The sequence below is a fragment of the Musca vetustissima genome, unplaced genomic scaffold (assembly GCF_032173495.1).
Source record: "Musca vetustissima isolate MV318-11 ecotype Yass unplaced genomic scaffold, APGP_CSIRO_Mvet_v1 utg15355, whole genome shotgun sequence".
In the NCBI taxonomy this organism is placed as follows: Eukaryota; Metazoa; Arthropoda; class Insecta; order Diptera; family Muscidae; genus Musca; species Musca vetustissima.
This window is the reverse complement of record NW_026877119.1, coordinates 18,214-38,143: the sequence shown is the minus strand read 5'-3', so window position 1 is coordinate 38,143 and position 19,930 is coordinate 18,214. Positions and strand designations below refer to the sequence as shown.

General features: G+C 32.5%; 1 protein-coding gene across 1 annotated transcript; it reads right to left on the bottom strand.

Annotated features, from left to right (window-relative positions):
• Nucleotides 1–3,811: 3,811 nt before the first annotated feature.
• LOC133321689 (zinc finger CCCH domain-containing protein 18-like) lies at nucleotides 3,812–19,311 on the bottom strand. Its single transcript, XM_061530771.1, has 6 exons — nucleotides 18,670–19,311; nucleotides 17,163–17,933; nucleotides 4,784–5,309; nucleotides 4,319–4,498; nucleotides 4,113–4,262; nucleotides 3,812–4,012 (listed from the first exon to the last, which is right to left on the bottom strand). Exons 1-6 carry the CDS (start codon nucleotides 19,309–19,311, stop codon nucleotides 3,816–3,818), a joined length of 2,466 nt encoding a protein of 821 aa, XP_061386755.1. The 3' UTR covers nucleotides 3,812–3,815.
• Nucleotides 19,312–19,930: the final 619 nt, after the last annotated feature.

Sequence of the window (19,930 nt, the reverse complement as noted above, 5' to 3'; positions counted from 1 at the left end):
AAATCTTTTATAGTACCGTTGCACAAGTCTGGTAGTCTATCAAACGTCTCAAACTACAGAGGAATTGCAAAATTAAGTGATATCCCAAAATTGTTTGAAAAATTAATTACTGCTGTTATTCTCACAAAATTAAATCCATTTTAAGTCCATATCAACATGGCTTTCGTAGTGGTCTTTCAACTATAAAAAATCTTATAGAGTTTACTTCAATTGTAATAAAGGAATTTGTTCAGCGAAATCAAACTGATACCGTTTATACAGATTTTAGTAAAGCTTTTGATAGGGTTAACCATGAACTCTTATTATATAAATTAGATATGGGTTTCAGTATAAACTTAGTCAAATGGATATCATCTTTCTTACAAAATAGATCACAGCTAGTTTTGTTTGAAGGATGTCTCTCAAAATCGATTAACGTACCTTCAGGTGTTCCACAAGGAAGTCACCTCGGGCCAGTTCTTTTTCTATTGTTTATAAATGATTTGCCAACTTCTGTAGTAAATTCTAAATTGTTAATGTATGCAGATGATGTCAAGTTATTCATGGCCCATAATTCTGAGAAACAAGCCAATTTACTCCAAAATGATTTAAATAACCTTTTTCAGTGGTGCAGATTAAATTGTATGGATTTAAATTTGAACAAATGTAAACATATGTGTTTTTCTAGAAATTCTTCATTGATGAGGCAATACGATATTAACGGTTCGGTTTTATCAACTGTTGAAACATTCGAGGATCTTGGTATTTTAATGGATCCAAAGTTTATCTTTAACAATCATGTTATTTCTATGGTAATTAAAGCATATGGTGTATTAAGTTCTATAAAACGGTGGGCCAAAGAATTCTCGGATCCTTATATAACAAAACAACTATACACGTCTCTTATTAGACCTATATTAGAATATGGTTCTGTTGTATGGCATCCTCAATATGCAATATATTCCGATAAAATCGAATCAGTGCAGAAACAATTCTTACTTTTTGCACTGAGAGGTTTACATTGGAATAGTGATTTTGTGTTGCCTTCTTACACTAGCAGGTTAAAATTAATTCGGTTACCTACATTAAAAAGTAGACGTATTATGTGGAACACACTATGATGGTACTAAAAATATTAAATGGTAATATACCCTCTGATTTCCTAATTTCATCTATTAGAATAAATGTTCCTTTTCGATCTAGTAGATATTACCAACTATTATATGTAGATTTTCATCGCACAAATTATTCTATGGGAGATCCACTCAGTAAAATTTGTATTGATTTTAATTCTGTGTACTCTAATGTAGATTTTAGCAAGAATGTTGAACTTATAAAATCTAATATAATTGTATTTCTAAATGAGTAGTGCAACTTAATAATAAACTGGCTGTTGGAGTAGATTCTGTAGCTGGTTTTCTATTCCCTTCTCACATTCCACCACAATCCTACGAAAGGGGAGGTCGCCCCCTCGGTCGGCAGGGGTGGGAAATTGGGAACGTTCGGAAAAAAATGAACTACATAAAATTTCAAGTCGTGCTAAATGGAATAAAATCGTCTAAAAAATTAAAAATATTCAATTTTCAAACCGTGTTATATCAAAAACGTGTAAAAACAGACTTAGGTTTACATTCTCTCTGGAAAATAAAATTCAAATATCAATATAACAAAATGCAATATCAACAAAAAAATCATTTTAAATTATTCTCTATTTTCTTTTTTACAAAAATTAAAAATAATTTTGATGGTGCACTTCGTACAATTAGAATACGAAACGATTTAAATAAATTGGAATGTATACACAAATTGGTACTGTACACATTTCCCCCTCTTCTCTATATTGAAAAGCCCATAACTTTACCAAAAATGTTGAATTTTTTAGATTTGTATGGTTCATAATTAGGTCTTAACATATGTATTCCGAAAAAAATATATATTTACTAAATTTGTATTAAATATAAGCTCAAAAACATTTTGTTCCCTGTGGGCAACATTGGGCCACGAAGGGTTAAAGAAAACATCGGAATCCGGAAATTCCAAGGGTGTTAGAAAAAGTAAATGTCTGGCTCTCGTATGAAGTAGGATTATTGATTTCGCTCAAAATTAAAAAAATGACGGACCCTTGAAAATTTGTTTGGAAATTCGATTATTTCTGACCACAAATTAAGGTAAAAAATAAGGAAGTTATTCGCCGATTGGCTTTATCCTAGTTTATACCATAGCTATACACTCACAGAGAAACTTCCAAAATTTGGAACCTATTGGATTATTTGTTTTTGAGTTATCGTACCCGCCATTCGTAACCGCGAAATACAATGCAGACCAGGATATAAATTCCAAATATCTTTCCAAAAAAGTGAATTGATAAGACTTTGAACGAATATTTTACTTCGAATAAAAATATTTTTTGTTTATTTTTTCTTCCACAAAAAATTTGACATCCAAGGAAGATTTTGAATTCTACTCCCTGTTAACCCTATGAGAATAAACCCATGGTATAATTATACAAGGTAACTGAAATACTCAGCTGATTTCATTGTTTCGTAACACATATCAAGTTCGATATGACATTTTTGATTTTTGTAAAACGACCCAGCGGAAAATTTTGGATATATAAAATGTGAAATAAAAAATAATACAATTAGAGCTTTACAATATATAGGGAACTTTACAATATATAGGAAAATTTGACATCCAAGGAAGATTTTGAATTCGACTCCCTGTTAACCCTATGAGAATAAACCCATGGTATAATTATACAAGGTAACTGCAATACTCAGCTGATTTCATTGTTTCGTAATACACATGCCAAGTTCGATATGACATTTTTGATTTTTGTAAAACGACCCGGCGGAAAATTTTGGATATATAAAATGTGAAATAAAAAATAATACAATTAGAGCTTTACAATATATAGGGAACCTGAAAAAATACAACACCATTTTGTGAAATGTTTGACATTTATTTTTGCTATATTCCCAAATTTGTAGACTATGGAAAAATATAGTATCGATTTTCAACAATGAATTGGCATGAACATTCCATGTAAATTAATTAAGAAGATAATCGCGCGTTAACAATAATAAAACTTGGGCGAAACAATTAGTTTTCGCCTCGGTAAAAAATTTACTTTAAACTTAGGTTTTCTCTATGAATTCGCTTACTGGCCGACCTTAATATAGGCTCAAGCAAGGCCTATATTCAGTCATCAAGAGAAAATTTGAAAGTTATTGACCTTGAAGAAATCTGAAATTTACGATTAATCTGTTATTCTTCTTTGGAATCCTTCAGGAGACTCCTTGTGTAACACATGAATGTCAGGATTAAGAGATAATTTATGTTGACAAAAAAACAATAATATTGCTGCGATGAGGTGTTTAGTGTTTTTACGTGTAATAGCAGGGTAATACTAATAATTATAACAATAATAGTAATAAACACTTACTCTACAGTCGATTATGTTGAAAAAAAAATATATATATATGGACAAGTTTAATTATATACTAATTTTCTAAAGTATAGTGATAATTTGGACATTGGTTGTAAGCAGACGGACAAATTAACAATATTATTATTAGTTGCATTTCAGGCTTGTCACTTCCTTCCACCCTGAAAAATATTAAGAATATATAGATTAACTTTGTCATCTGAGAAAGTATTTAAACAATTTCAAATGTGCTGAAAAGAGTAATTAAAATTATTTTTGTAAAATCAATTATTCTTATTGTAACTTTATTTATTGTTTTGTCAGTGTGGCTTAATTTGAAAAAGTAAAGAAAAATCAATGAAAAATATTTCTTGGTACTGGAATAGTTACATTACAGCTTGTCTTTTCGTTATGCAAGTTTTGATCTCTTTTTGGCGATTGCGTCCTCGACGGCTCGTAACTGCTTCAAAAGTTCTTCACGTCTCGATTTTTTCGAATCTCTCTCTGATGTAGTCGAGTGTGTCGGAGAAGCAAGCGCCGAAACGCCCACTGCTGCTGGTTTCTTCAATTCTATAGTTATAGGTGATCTTTTTTTCGGTACTTCCACTAGTAAGGCGTAAATTAAGAAGATGTTAAAATGTTAGTTGACATAATAGTTTTTCTTTTAAAACTCGCTTACAGCAGATCAATAATTATTTAATCTTACCATTTTTAGTCACTTTCCGTTCGCTAACGCTTGTTTTGTCCGTGGTACGCAATCGTTTTGGTGGTGAGTTGTCCCTTGAGCGGGAAGAGCTTCCAGAAGAGGATGAACCTGAGTCCGATTCCGATTCAGAAGCAGTAGAGTCCGATGAAACTTTTAACAAAAAATATTATAGCTGCCATAAAACATGTTTCACTTAAAATACATACCAGAGTCCGAAGAAGATGATGAGTGTCGACGTCTAAGTTTAGTTCGGCCAGTATGTGTTTTCTTAGGAAGTGGAGAAGCACGTTTTTTCTTATGAACCGGGCTATATGCATTACCTCTATTATATACTGGCGATAGAGAAGAGTTTGTTCGTCGTTTCGAAGATGGCGAATGATGTAAACCTGCCAGACAAAAAAAAAGCAATTAAATTATTTAAATGAATGAAAACATTATATTATAGCATTGATATGTTCAGTTATTTGTATTAGACTGGACGCTGCACCTGCATGACCGAGAGAAAGAGCATATATTATAGTTAATAGATGTACCTTTAATGAAGTTTTGTTCTTTCTCGATAATTAGATTAGATTTTAACTCCGTGAGATCACTTTTGAGCTCATCGATAGCTGCATGCAATTTAAATATAAAATATTTAGCAAATACAATTTTGTTTAAAGTTAACTTACTTGGGGTACGCCTAGATCTTCTTGTTGACAAAGATGGAGACCTCAAAGACCTTCCACCGGTTCTGCGCGATGTAGGAGATTTATGGGAGTTGCTTGCATATCGACGTCGATGGTGATCACGGGAGCTAAGAGAACGACTGGAGTCGGAACTGGAATCGCTTTGCGAACTACTGGAGCTTGAGTACGATGAATTACTACTGTAACTTCGGCGATCCCTTCGTCTTTTATCACCCCTATCTCGCGAGGAACCTCTGCCACCTGGAGATTTTGACCTCATCCATGGATCATTCCACTCATCCCCGCGCCCTACTGGTTCCACTCGTTGTACAATCACTTCTCTTGTGGGACGTACACGTCTATCATCTTCATATTGCGGCATACGATGCGGCGGAAGTTCTCTATATCGAGCTGAGCGGCCGTAAGGATCTATATCATCGTAATGGGATGCTGGAGGTCCACGATTATAACGCTCAGCTGGACCATATACATCACCTACGGCCTCTGGATATAAAGGATGGCGAATAACCTGGCATAATTATACAAGGGATTTGAGTTTAGCAATAAGTGATTCGCTTTAATTCGACTAGTCCGACACATTTATATAAAACAATATATTAAGGGCCCCATACACTATACATCATGCCGTACAGCATTTATCATAGTATGTGTTATTTTTTGAAAGTTTATTTATGTATGTGTGACACACACAATGCATGAAGAAAATCAAAATAGTTTTGATTTTGAAAATGAAACCCTATCAATCTGGTGAATAATATTCATTTTGAAAGTTGTCAGTAAATAATTTTGTCTACAAAAATAATAGAATTGTGTCGGAATAAAAAAACAACTGAATTTACGACAAAAATTTTGGGACAAAAATCGATTTTTTGGAATAGTGATTGAAGAGGTTGCCATACACTAGTCAGTCTCACATATAAAAAAAGGGGTTCATCGGCATCACGGTATGATTTATAGTGTATGGGGCCCTTTAATGATTATGAATGAACTTTTGCGTATTAATGACTAAAGGGCCCCATACACTATAAATCATGCCGTCATGCCGATGAACCCCTTTTTGTATATGTGAGATTGACTAGTGTATGGCAAACTCTTCAATCACTATTCCAAAAAATAGATTTTTATCCCAAAAATGACATTTTGAGTCGTAAATGCAGTTATTTTTTTTTATTCCGTCACAATTTTATTATTTTTGTACACAAAATTATTTACTGACAACTATCAAAATGAATATTATTCACCAGATTGATAGGGGTTCATTTTCAAAATCAAAACTATTTTGATTTTCTTCATGCATTATTTGTGTCACACATACATAAATACACTTTCAAAAAAATAACACATACTATAATAAATGCTGTACGGCATGATGTATAGTGTATGGGGCTCTTAACAGCATGTTTTTGTAAAATTCCAAACGAACGAATTCGAGTGACTTACGACCAAACTCCTTGGTTTTGAAAAATATGTCATTTATTTTTGTTTTGAATCAGAAAACATTTATAAACATAAATAAAGGTTTTTCGTAAGTCACTCGAATTTGTTCGTTTAGAATTTTACAAAAACAGGCTGTAAAATAAGGTTTATTCCATATAACTAATTATTTTGAGGTTTTTATTTACAATTCAGTATATGTATCTTATTAAAGATAATATATTATATTATATAAATGATGACAAATTTAATGTACACACATTATGGTGGTATATATTATCACATTCCTTATTCTTTACTGCAGCAAATAGACTATGGTTTAAGCTTCTCAAACATAAGACGCCGAAACATGTATATGTTATACACGCAATTCCGTATTCATTGCCCTCTTTTATTCTTTTCTTAATGACAAAGGAATAAAAAAATTATAATACTGAATCCAATAAAAAAAACGGGATATCAATGAATGAAAATGTCTCTTCGCCGCAACCTAACCGACACTAAAATATACAGTAAATGTGTTCGATTACTCTCTCATGGAAAACTATTATTAAAAGTAAGCGAACGACTTCTAAAGTAAGCAAACTAACTTAGGGCGTCGTACATGTTTTTCGCATCTGTCTCATCAGAAAATCATACTAATTTCCATTTTTTGGGTGCCCAACAGCTGTACTTTTTTGAAAATTCTAAACGCAGAAATTCGTCCAAGAGTCCAACCGCCCTTAAAAGATGTTTTACAGTGTGTACAGATGACTTAGTTGTATTTTCCGCAAAAACTGCAACCTCGATCTCGTTTTCTGATTTATGGATTTTTTGATCCACGGACAATTTGCATATCGCCCCGGACTGTTCTTATTCTACTACTTTCTTTAAGGGGGAAAAGAAAGTACAGGTCGCATATATGATCCCAATTGGATGAAATTTGGCGCAGCTTAATTATTTGGCTCATGGAGGAACCATATTGAAATTGGGAAAAATCGGTTCATATTTTTTGTAAATGTTTGGTGCACCAAAGACCCAAAGTTAGGCTTATTGTCGCAAACTTTTTGCACAACGTACAGAAGTTACTATAACATAACGTGTGTCAAATTTACAACGTTCAGAATTGAGCAGACATACAGACATTTTCGTCCGACTTCATGTTAATTGGGCTCCAAATAATCAACAGGTGTTCGATTGCGATTTGCTTTAAGTCGATTTACATAATTTTGCCCCATTGTAAACAAACGACTCTATATCGGCCCAAATAAAAAATTTGGTATATGTGGCAGAATGACATGTTGGTTCACATTTAGATAGGGATAACATATTTTAGTTCATCCAATGCGGCGTATGTAAGGACGCATGTGTTGAATATACCCAAAGTAGTGGGTGTAGTAGTAGTGTGAGTAGTGGTGTGCCTCAAGAATCTGTTCTGGGCCACCTGTTGTTCGTAATGTATGTTAATGATTTGTTCGGTTGTATTAATAGTAGGAATTGTATGTCGTTTGCTTTTGCTGATGATATACAAATATTGTTTAAAGGAGAAAATGTGTTCATTGATGTTTTGCAGTCTTCAATTGATTTTAATGTTAATGTGCTAATCACGTGGTTATCGAATAATGGGCTTTCAATAAATACTCAAAAAACTAAAACTATGATTTTTGGCAAGAACTAAGTTAATACTATAAATGTTTCCATCTATAGTGTCTCTATAGATGTTGTAAGCTCAATTAAGTGTCTTAGTTTATTGCTTGATAATGGTTTGGTGTTTGATGTTCATGTCAATTCTTTAGTGTCCAAGGTTAACTTTATTTTAAGAAAGTTATATTGTTTGGATGTTGCTCTCCCTAGGGATATAAGAATTCAGGTGGTACATGCGCTGATAATACCACACTTTTTGTATTGTATTGAAATTGTTAGTGGTAGTTGTGGCTACGTCCTACGCAAACTTAGGCTCTTGTTTAATCGAGTCATGCGTTTTGTGTTTGTGTTGAAGATGCGTGATCATGTTTCTCCGTATGTTAAGCAATTTCTGGGTAGTTCCTTTGATCACTTTTTGTGCATTAGGTGTATGATTTTTTTCTTTAAAACGTGTAAAAGCCAAACCACACCCTCTGTGTTGCAGTTGTTCTCATTTAGTAGGTCTGTAAATAATACACAAATTCATGTTCCCCGTTTGACTCCCCTGTTGGAGAAATCCTTTCATGTAAGAATTGCTCGAGTATTCAATGGTTTGCTACAGGGTCTCAAGACATTTAGTGGTTCCATTAAATCTTATAAGAAAGCTTTGATTGAATATGCTAATTTGAATGGATTTTGATGTATTTTCTTTCGTATTACTTGCCCTGATATTGTTGTTGCATAGCTGATTTATTTAATTATTTTGCTTATTTATTTTACTTAATTACACTGTGCGACACGAAAATTTTTCAGGGGTTCTAATGTACCAATTCTGTTTAGTTGGAGTCCCTGGATCACGAAAATACCTTTGGTTTTTCTGGGTCACTTCGAAAATTATTTTATAACGGTAAATATAGAGAAAATCGTGGTTTCATGGACTTTCCATTTGAAACTTGAATAACTTATTTACTTTATAACGGATTTATATTATTCTTTTTTTCTTTCGAAGAGTACAATTTTTCCTTTCAAACAAGATATATAGTTGGTAAATCGGTTGAGGATTGACTGAGTTACAGCGGTTGAAATGTGAAAAAATACGCATAAAATGACAAAATTTATTTTTCTTCGGACTGTACGATGAAATTATGATATCAAACCATATAAGTTTTATTATATTGCGGGGAAGAAAATTAAATTAGCTTTCGAAAATTATAAAAATCAAAAAAATCGGTTAAAAAATGGATGACTTATACACATTTTTGTATTGATTCTATGCATATTCTCTAAAGGAAATATGGGTCTATCTCATTTCCTTTTGCCTGTTACAAACATAACGGTTTGTAAAAGGAAACGATACAGACCCATATTTCCTTTAGAGAATATGCATAGAATCAATACAAAAATGTGTATAAGTCATCCATTTTTTAACCGATTTTTTTGATTTTTATCAATTTCGAAAGCTAATTTAATTTTCTTCCCCATAATATAATAAAACTTATGTGGCTTGATATCATAAATTTATCGTACAGTCCGAAGAAAAATAAATTTTGCCATTTTATGCGTATTTTTCACATTTCAACCGCTGTAACTCAGCCAATCCTCAACCGATTTACCAAATATATAACTTGTTTGAAAGATAAAATTCTACTCTTCGAATGAAAAAAAGAATAATATAAATCCGTTAGTAAGAAAAGAAGTTATACGCGTTTCAAAGTGAAAATCTATGGAACCACGTTTTTTCCTACATTTACCGTTATAAAACAAATTTTCGAAGTGACCCAGAAAAACCAAAGGTATATTCGTGGTCCAGGGACTCAAACTAAACAGTATTGGTACATTAGAACTCCTGAAAAAAGTTTTAGTTTTGTTTTGTATCACAGTGTTATTTTTTATACACCCTACTGGGGGGACCCTCCCCCCCATTCTCGGGGTCATGATATACAAATACAAAAAACTAAAACTATGATTTTTGGCAAGAACTAAGTTAATACTATAAATGTTTCCATCTATAGTGTCTCTATAGATGTTGTAAGCTCAATTAAGTGTCTTAGTTTATTGCTTGATAATGGTTTGGTGTTTGATGTTCATGTCAATTCTTTAGTGTCCAAGGTTAACTTTATTTTAAGAAAGTTATATTGTTTGGATGTTGCTCTCCCTAGGGATATAAGAATTCAGGTGGTACATGCGCTGATAATACCACACTTTTTGTATTGTATTGAAATTGTTAGTGGTAGTTGTGGCTACGTCCTACGCAAACTTAGGCTCTTGTTTAATCGAGTCATGCGTTTTGTGTTTGTGTTGAAGATGCGTGATCATGTTTCTCCGTATGTTAAGCAATTTCTGGGTAGTTCCTTTGATCACTTTTTGTGCATTAGGTGTATGATTTTTTTCTTTAAAACGTGTAAAAGCCAAACCACACCCTCTGTGTTGCAGTTGTTCTCATTTAGTAGGTCTGTAAATAATACACAAATTCATGTTCCCCGTTTGACTCCCCTGTTGGAGAAATCCTTTCATGTAAGAATTGCTCGAATATTCAATGGTTTGCCACAGGGTCTCAAGACATTTAGTGGTTCCATTAAATCTTATAAGAAAGCTTTGACTGAATATGCTAATTTGAATGGATTTTGATGTATTTTCTTTCGTATTACTTGCCCTGATATTGTTGTTGCATAGCTGATTTATTTAATTATTTTGCTTATTTATTTTACTTAATTACACTGTGCGACACGAAAATTTTTCAGGGGTTCTAATGTACCAATTCTGTTTAGTTGGAGTCCCTGGATCACGAAAATACCTTTGGTTTTTCTGGGTCACTTCGAAAATTATTTTATAACGGTAAATATAGAGAAAATCGTGGTTTCATGGACTTTCCATTTGAAACTTGAATAACTTATTTACTTTATAACGGATTTATATTATTCTTTTTTTCTTTCGAAGAGTACAATTTTTCCTTTCAAACAAGATATATAGTTGGTAAATCGGTTGAGGATTGACTGAGTTACAGCGGTTGAAATGTGAAAAAATACGCATAAAATGACAAAATTTATTTTTCTTCGGACTGTACGATGAAATTATGATATCAAACCATATAAGTTTTATTATATTGCGGGGAAGAAAATTAAATTAGCTTTCGAAAATTATAAAAATCAAAAAAATCGGTTAAAAAATGGATGACTTATACACATTTTTGTATTGATTCTATGCATATTCTCTAAAGGAAATATGGGTCTATCTCATTTCCTTTTGCCTGTTACAAACATAACGGTTTGTAAAAGGAAACGATACAGACCCATATTTCCTTTAGAGAATATGCATAGAATCAATACAAAAATGTGTATAAGTCATCCATTTTTTAACCGATTTTTTTGATTTTTATCAATTTCGAAAGCTAATTTAATTTTCTTCCCCATAATATAATAAAACTTATGTGGCTTGATATCATAAATTTATCGTACAGTCCGAAGAAAAATAAATTTTGCCATTTTATGCGTATTTTTCACATTTCAACCGCTGTAACTCAGCCAATCCTCAACCGATTTACCAAATATATAACTTGTTTGAAAGATAAAATTCTACTCTTCGAATGAAAAAAAGAATAATATAAATCCGTTAGTAAGAAAAGAAGTTATACGCGTTTCAAAGTGAAAATCTATGGAACCACGTTTTTTCCTACATTTACCGTTATAAAACAAATTTTCGAAGTGACCCAGAAAAACCAAAGGTATATTCGTGGTCCAGGGACTCAAACTAAACAGTATTGGTACATTAGAACTCCTGAAAAAAGTTTTAGTTTTGTTTTGTATCACAGTGTTATTTTTTATACACCCTACTGGGGGGACCCTCCCCCCCATTCTCGGGGTCAAAATTTTTGTTGATATAATTCGAATCTATGCTGATTAAAGAATGTCTCTAAAAATTTCAAGTGAAAATCTCAAGAACTCTTGAAGATATATCCGATTTATTGTGTCAGCATCAAGTGGCGGCTGAAGGGCTTCTCAAACTTTAAACGCGTTTTTCTCTAAACATTTTTTGCGAATGGCGGGCACGATAACTCAAAAACTAATAACCCAATCGGTTCCAAATTTTGCAACGTTTCTCTGGGAGTGTATAGCTCTCGTATGAACTAGGATAAAGCCAATCGGTGAAGATCTTCCTTATTTTTTAACTTGGTTTTTGGTAAAAAATCGGCGATTTTCCAAAAATATTTTTTCAAAGTTCCACCATTTTGTTAATTTTAGAGCGAAGTCAATAATCCTAGTTCATACTAGTTCATACGAGAGCCAGACATGTACTCTTTCTAACACCGTTGGAATTTTCAGATTCCGATGTTCCAGTGAGGAGTTATCATGCCCGCCATCAAAAATAAGGACTTTTAATTACAAAAAACAACAACAACAAAAATAACAAACATTTTTTGTAAATTATTTTTCTTCTCTTTTAAATCTTCAAATATATATGTGCAAAGTTATAAACCTTAACAAGCATTGGTATTGATTTACCAGCCCATTGAAAATCTTGAAAAATTAAAATCGAGAATGGGTGGGGTTCCCTTAATGTTAAAATTTAAATTAATTATTTATTCATGTTTTTTAAGATTTTATGTTAAGATAAATCTATTGTTATGTTTAAGATTTTGGAGTAGTAGATGTATAGTGGTTTTTGGAACCGATCATGGCCTTGTGGCTAGATTCCCATCAGAGAATGACATCCATTCAACGCAACTAGTAGTACACCGGCTAACGCAATAGAAAAATCATTCATATTCACCAACGCAAATTCTCCTAAGCATAACATAAACACAAAAGCAAGGTAGATATACAAGGTAGCCGCATCGGCGAATTTCTACAACAAACATCGGTTGTTGTATTTTGATATGTCAAAAATATTTTGCCAAAACAAACAGATTGGCAAGATTTTTTTACACAAATTCTTGTAGAAACTGTTAATAAAAGTATTGCCAAAAAAGCTATTAGAAATTCGGAGATTTTCATTTATAATTTTGTTTTTTAATTTTTTGGTTCAACATTACAACAACATTTTTGACATTTATTTGTCCAACAGCTGGCCCGATGCGGCTACCTTATTAAATATACCATGCACAAAAGTAAGTCAAATACAAATGAATCCCACCGGACTACAATTGTTTCCACAAACAACGCAAATGATCGTTCATAGCAGAGTTTGCACTACCGAGTGTGTGGAGAGCGTAGGTTGAAATAAATCAACCACCAAATGAATAACGTCCCTGTCGTCAAATGAGTAGCTAACTACAAAAAAACCAATTTAAAGTTAGCTGGTATAGACTGGCTACAAAGCCACTACTACGCAATGCAAAAAAATGTATGAAAATATCGGCGATCGGCCACCAACGCCGTTCAATTTAAACGACGTAAATTTTAATGTACGCCTTGGAAGTGTAATTTTGTAAACAACAAATCCCGCGTTTAATTTGTCGATTGAAAGTCGTTTGTTTGTTTGTGAATAAAGTTTTGTGATTTTATCTAAAGTTTTACAGTGAGTTTTTAATTAAATGTAATAAATAATGTGGTTAAATGTAATGTGGTTTGAACACACAATTTTTTTAATACAGAAGAAAAAAAGAAACATGAGAAGTGCGAGTAAACGACATTTGAGGCGGAAAATAATCGTAACGACTATGTAAGTTTCCTAATAACATTTCTGATTTTGTTTATGTATCCATTAAATGATTTCTTTTTACTCCACAGATAAATACAATGAAAACCATATTGAGAGGACGTTTGCCAAAAACCCTCACAGGGATAATGGCAAATAATTTGTGCATGGACATAAATTTAAAGGGAATCCATGGAAAAAAACGTTTGAAGGACTTTCCTTATTTTTATGGTGTTCTAACAGGTAAATTTGAAAAAATATATATGATTTAAATCTAAAATCATGTACACATTTTCATACATATTTCTCATTTAAACAGATGCGTGTCGATCCCTTGGCTCTGAGGATGTAGATGCGGATCTACGCAACGCCCTAAAAATAATCAAGAAGCGTTGCATCCACTCTAAGTGCATCAAGAACAAAATAACTAAAACTAATAATTAATTTAATATTTTTAACAATTTTTTTATTCAAAATACAAATGTGTAAACTATTTTATTTACATTCCTAAGATTTTTAAAACCAATTTTATTAATTTTATTTTTATTATTAAACCGCAAATGTTCAAAATATTTATAAAAATCTTTGTGATAAATGATGTGATCCTTGTTATGTTTTTTATATTAATAAATTGTTGTTTTATAATAATGTAAATTTTTAAATCTCGTTTTATTTCAGCAAGATACAAATAGTGGCTTTTCACCTAACGTGCAAAAAACTAACTTTTCTCTGACTACAATTTGACTTACAAATAGTTAGTTTAAAAAAATTAACTGAAAGCGTATTTAAACAAGTAGATATATAGCTAACTGCAAAAAGTTAACTATAAGTTAACTGCTGGATAACTGACTATAAAGTTAACTGAAAGTAGTGCAAATTCGGACAATTGACTACTTCGTAGGACATCACAATGTAAAAATAGTCAGTTGGTTACAGGTAAAAAAGTCGATTTATCAACCACTACTAATTGAAAAAAGTTAGTTTTCAATTAGTTTAAAGTTAGTTGAATGTACGACAGGGGTGTTATACGATCAAATGACGTATTGTGTGAAAGAGTAAATACAAAACTGGTGTTGAGAATAACATTGAGAGTAACATTAAGAGTAATTTTCTATACACAGGGGTTGCGGTACAGTAAAATCTCGCTAATCCGGATAATTGATTGCAGACCCCAATCCGGATTACCGAGATTTCCGGATTATCGAGTTTTATTAATTGGTTTAAATTTATATTAATTTGCTGATAATTTAATTATTTTTATGTTTTTATTAAAAATGAAAATTATTCATTTCAAAAATATGAACTTTGAATATAATAGGTACCATTTTCAATTAAATGTGCAACGATTTTTTATTAAAATAAAAAGTAACGTATCTTTACAATCCGGATTTTTGAGTCAAATAGGTCAATCAATCCGGATTATAGGATACGCAATGGGTTGTGAAATGCAGTCCGGATTACCGAATAATCCGGATTGTCGAGGTCCGGATTATCAAGTTTATACTGTATTTTATTTTTGACTTGCGTTTTGCATAAAATAAAATAACGCAACTACAATTAATGGCAAATTAGAAATTAATAGTGCAAAAACGTTTTTAAACAAAAAATTAATTCATTTTTTTATTATAAAAAAAATTATAAAAATTCTACATATAAATAAGTCAGTATACTTATTAGGGGAAATAAAAAATGTATTTAAAAATTAAAAGAATAGTTCGTGTTTTATGAGAAATTTTAAAATATTATGTATAACATAACAGAAATAAAAATAAATTAAAAACTGGATTGTCATAGTTCATTCTAAAATTAAGTGATCATAAAAACAAACTTCACTCATAGAGTAGTACTGTTATGATGCGGTGCACCGCATTGATTCGATTGACTTTGTTTCTTTTGCGTTGTTTGCATTGTTTATGTTCTCCCGCACTCACATGCATAAAAACACTCTGAAAGAAGCCGGCGATAGCAGAGAGTGTTTATACGAAGATATGATGTGAATTGAAAACAATCGGTAAAGTGAGAGTCAACAATGGCAGTATTTTCACGAATGGCCGAGTGTTGACTGTACTATACCGCATCATTTGTAGTTGCGTTAAGTATTACTATCGCTTTATTTTATGCATAACGCAATTCAAAAAAAAAGCTACCGCATGTCCATCTCTGGTTCCCATTCATGAAAAATAAAGAAATTGAAATTGAAAAAAATGAAAAAAGAATATACCCAAAGTGGTGAAGGGTATCATATAGTCGGCCCGTCCGACTACTTTCCATAAATCTACAAAAATTAAAATTCCAACTTCAATTACCAAAGTAGCGAAATAAGCGAAAGTTCTTAATTTGGTGCACAATAAAATTTCTATACAAAAGTGTGTTACTTGCAAAGTAACTGCATAATCAGCGTGATCTTTATTGAATTTTAATATGGTGGGTAAATATGCAATAATTATGTCTGCTATGCGCAGAAATGCTTATTTTTTAATCAGAGAGGCATATTGTAACAATCGATTGTTTCGATCGATAGTATTAATTTGTTATGATGGGATTCGATTAGGTTTATGTGAATATAAATTCTAACTGCAAATATTAACTTAGTAGAGATGTTTAAATTAAATCAGCCATTTTACGCCCAGATACGACCTTTTTTCCAAAATGTTGAGCAAAAGTTGAAATGTTCAAAATAGAATATCATCTTGTTGGAATTCGTTAGTTCACTTTTAGCAGTATTTTTTCCTTGAAACAGTAGAGTTTACTTGAAAATATATCGAATACTTATATTAACAGCTGTATATTTTGACAGCTAATCTGATAATCAGCAGTTCTAGATGGAGTATTTTTTTATTGTACCATACAGTATACGAAACAAATCCGCCAATTCAGAAATAACATGCAGAAGATTATGTTAAGGTTTTTGAGTTATCGTGCCCGCCATTCGCAAAACAGAAAAACACTGACACAATAAATGCTGACACAAATTAAATCGACTATATCTTCAAGAGTTCTTGAGATTTTCGCTTGAAATTTTGTAGGGACATTCTTGAATTAGTGTAGATTCGAATTAGATCAAAAAAATTTTTGACCCCGACCCTTAATGTCTTAATATTTATATATTTATTATGCAAACGTATTCATATTTTTTTGTCGGAGACCGAAATGAGTGGTTGAGTCGTCGAATGACTCGACGATTATTTCTATATCTTGTCTTTTTATTGATTAATAACAGAGTACGGCGAACGATTAAAATACTCTCTTTCTCACGAATGCTCAAGGAGAGAATTTGATTGTTTTCAATTTATCGCAAATAATAAAGTTACAATGAATGAACAAACACTTGCAACCCTCGTAAATGTTCGCATTGCACGAAAATTGATCTTTCGCGAGTATTAGTTGTTGAAAAAAAAAGTTCGCGAGCGCTTTTAAAAATAACAACAAACAAAACACATTCATTCGTTGTGTGTTCTCTTTCGCGAATGTTCTCTTTCATTCGTGAGCGAATGTCAGAAAAAATTTCAATCAACAAACGAAGCGAACAGTCGTTGTGCTCTCCCTCGTTTGTTATGTGTGTGTGCGAACATTCGTTTGACGAATGCTCGTTTGGTAAAGAATTTATCGCGATAAATTCATTCGTAAAGTCTTGACAATTAAATAAGAAATATATATGTATGTAACATAATGTTTGCAAATGTTGACTTACCTCGGCTGGTGATAAACGATCTTTTGCATAGTAAGGATCCTTTTCCAACTCATCGGGTGATAATGTCAGATGCATTTTCTTATCTTCAAAATCCATGTCCTGTTCTTTTCGTTTATTTGCCTTTCGCATCATTTCTTTTGCAGTACGCAGACCTCGTTCCCATGCACTCTCAACAACAACGGGACCATCCCCTGATATTGGCCGAGTTTCATGTGCTGGTGCAAACACATTAGAAACGTGAGGTATAGCACTTCGGTGATGCAAAGAGGGTCGTTCTGTGCGGTAGTCGTGGTATTCAGAAGAATGTATATTATAACCTGAGGCTCTACTTCCCGTAGTTCCCCCTTGAAGCAATGGTACAGGCCTGACCAAATCAAACATAGTATAATTGCCCTTGTCCGTTACGCCGGGATGAAGAAAACGACAACTCATTCCCCATGTACACTGTCCTCTAGTGTAAAATCTGCAAACTGGCTTTGGCTCAGTTTCTTCAGGACGTTTATCGTCCTCGTCAGATACCTCACCTTCTTCCAGCTCTTCGTCGTCAACGGGTTTTGTTTTTGGCGAGGAATTAGCATTCTCGCTATTCTCTGTATTCTTCTCCTCGTTTTTGTCTTCATCTTTACTAACATCATTACATTCACCTTCTTCTGCTTCAAAATCAAGCGCATCATCATCATGAGTTTTTACCAAATCTTCCAATGATTCACCAACCATCCCACTTTTTCCATTTAAGGTTTTTCCATCACTTTCAGTTGAAGCGCCATTATTCTCAAGATCCTTTTAATTACAAACACAAATCAAATAATCTTTATTATATATCTTCAACAATTTTGATAGAAGTTCTATATATATATACATATTTATATAAGTTACATTGTATTTTTAATCTGTGTACAATTTATAGTTGAAATAAGTATATTAAGCTTTCGAAAGTCCGTTTTATTATAATTAGGGACAGTTTTAAATTACTGAAGAATTTTTAGTTATGTTATTATGGTTCATGAATATACACAGTGCAGGATGGTGACTTTGAATTTATTGCTAATAGTAAGATGTATTTTATAAGGATACGCCTAACATTTTACAAAAAACGTTGTTGTTAACGAAATTAAATTGTCATGATGACAATTAGTTTTTGGCAAAAATAAACAAAAACAATTATCCATTAATGTTTATTCTTTTTTGCCAATTGATGAATAATTAATGAATTTTTATATTCTTGAGTTTTTGGTAATTTTAGGTTAGTCAAAAAGTAAAGTTTAAGATCCGGTCACGAAGAGTAAGGATGTGTATGAAAAATATGTATTAAAACTTCGGGACCTGGAAGTGTTCGTTATAACCGGTGTCCGTTATAAGCGTACATTTTTGTCTTTTACTAACTTTACTTTCTCTTAGATGACTATCTCTATGTCCCCAGATTTATAATATAGTTTCACAATATGAGAGCGAGATGTTCAATAAACTTATTACATACTTTAAATGCTACATAAAATTGTATACATACGTTTAGCAGATTTTTCTTCATTTCCAATTTTTGTCGTAAATCCATTAAGGGTGAATTCGATTTCGTGTCTTCATGCGCATAGGAGTTCTTACTAGTCTGATCTTTCGAAGCATCATCTACTCCATTCGTACTTTCATCATCCATTGACTGTTTGCTGTTGTTGTAGTGTGATTCACGCTTTTCACTTTCCAAGTCACTAACGTCGCTGAGGTCTTCATGACTCATATTCATCTCAGATGTAGGATTGTGTCTCTCCTCACTGTTATTGCGACTGGGATTGGAAGACGTACTCGATCCCCTTGTACTCCTCCTTGGAGAATTAGATGAATGTATTTCATCGTTTTCACCCGTCTCATTGCCTTTGATGGGAGATCCTAACGCCTGAGCATTATCGAATTTATTATCTTCATCGTCGTCATTTTCACTGCTGGATGATGAGGATGAATCCGAATCTGACTTTGATTGAGATCTTTGCGATCCTTCATTGATTGATCCTGAACGTCGTGATCCCCTACTTCTTGAACTGCTAGCAGGACTTGCTGCTTTCTGTTTTTCTTCTGAGTTGTTATATGGAAGCGATTGTTCAGAGTTTGATGATGAATTAGATGCGGACGACCCTGGCCGTGAATCCTCTGACTCCATAATAACGGTTGATTGGAATTGTATTCACCAATGTACCTAGCAATTATTAATAAATAAATATTGTTACATTTATAAATGCTTAGCTTATTGACAATAGCATTGATTGCTTATACCGGATCTATATACATTGGTGGCCAAATTAAAGCAACTAAAATTGCATGCCGCATAACTTTTTTCAAAAACTATTTTATAACAGAAAATAATTTCGAGGAAATTCTCCGTGAATAAATCAGCGATTTCTCGAACTATAACTTGATCTTATGCAACCATAGCAGTAGTGACATTTCAGTACGGAGGAAGGCTGTAAAAGAACAACAGTTGGTACCAATCAACAAATTGTCATAGAAGTAAAAAATACCCATTTAAAAGTTCAACGGTATTTATTTATTTATTTATTTAAACTCTTAAAGTTCTTTTATATCTGAAAAATCCGAAAGGCAGATTGCCTTTCGCAAAAGCTCATACTATTTGGAATCCTACTCTGTGAAGAAATATAATGCTCTCAGATAAATTAAAGTTAAATATTAAAGACTCAGGCATTAAAAAATTCAAAGTAAAAGTCCAAAAAATTGACGGCTCATGCCACAGTATTGCATGGGTCGATATATTTACGAGATTT

What these genes read in the sequence shown, in the direction of transcription:
- LOC133321689 (XM_061530771.1), bottom strand. Translation starts at nt 19,311, where the DNA reads ATGGAGTCAGAGGATTCACGGCCAGGGTCGTCCGCATCTAATTCATCA. An exon ending in TGAAGAAAAATCTGCTAAAC is followed by an intron (nt 17,934 to 18,669) that starts GTATGTATACAA and finishes AAGGATCTTGAG; the next exon opens with AATAATGGCGCTTCAACTGA. An exon ending in ACGGAAAGTGACTAAAAATG is followed by an intron (nt 4,013 to 4,112) that starts GTAAGATTAAAT and finishes ACGCCTTACTAG; the next exon opens with TGGAAGTACCGAAAAAAAGA.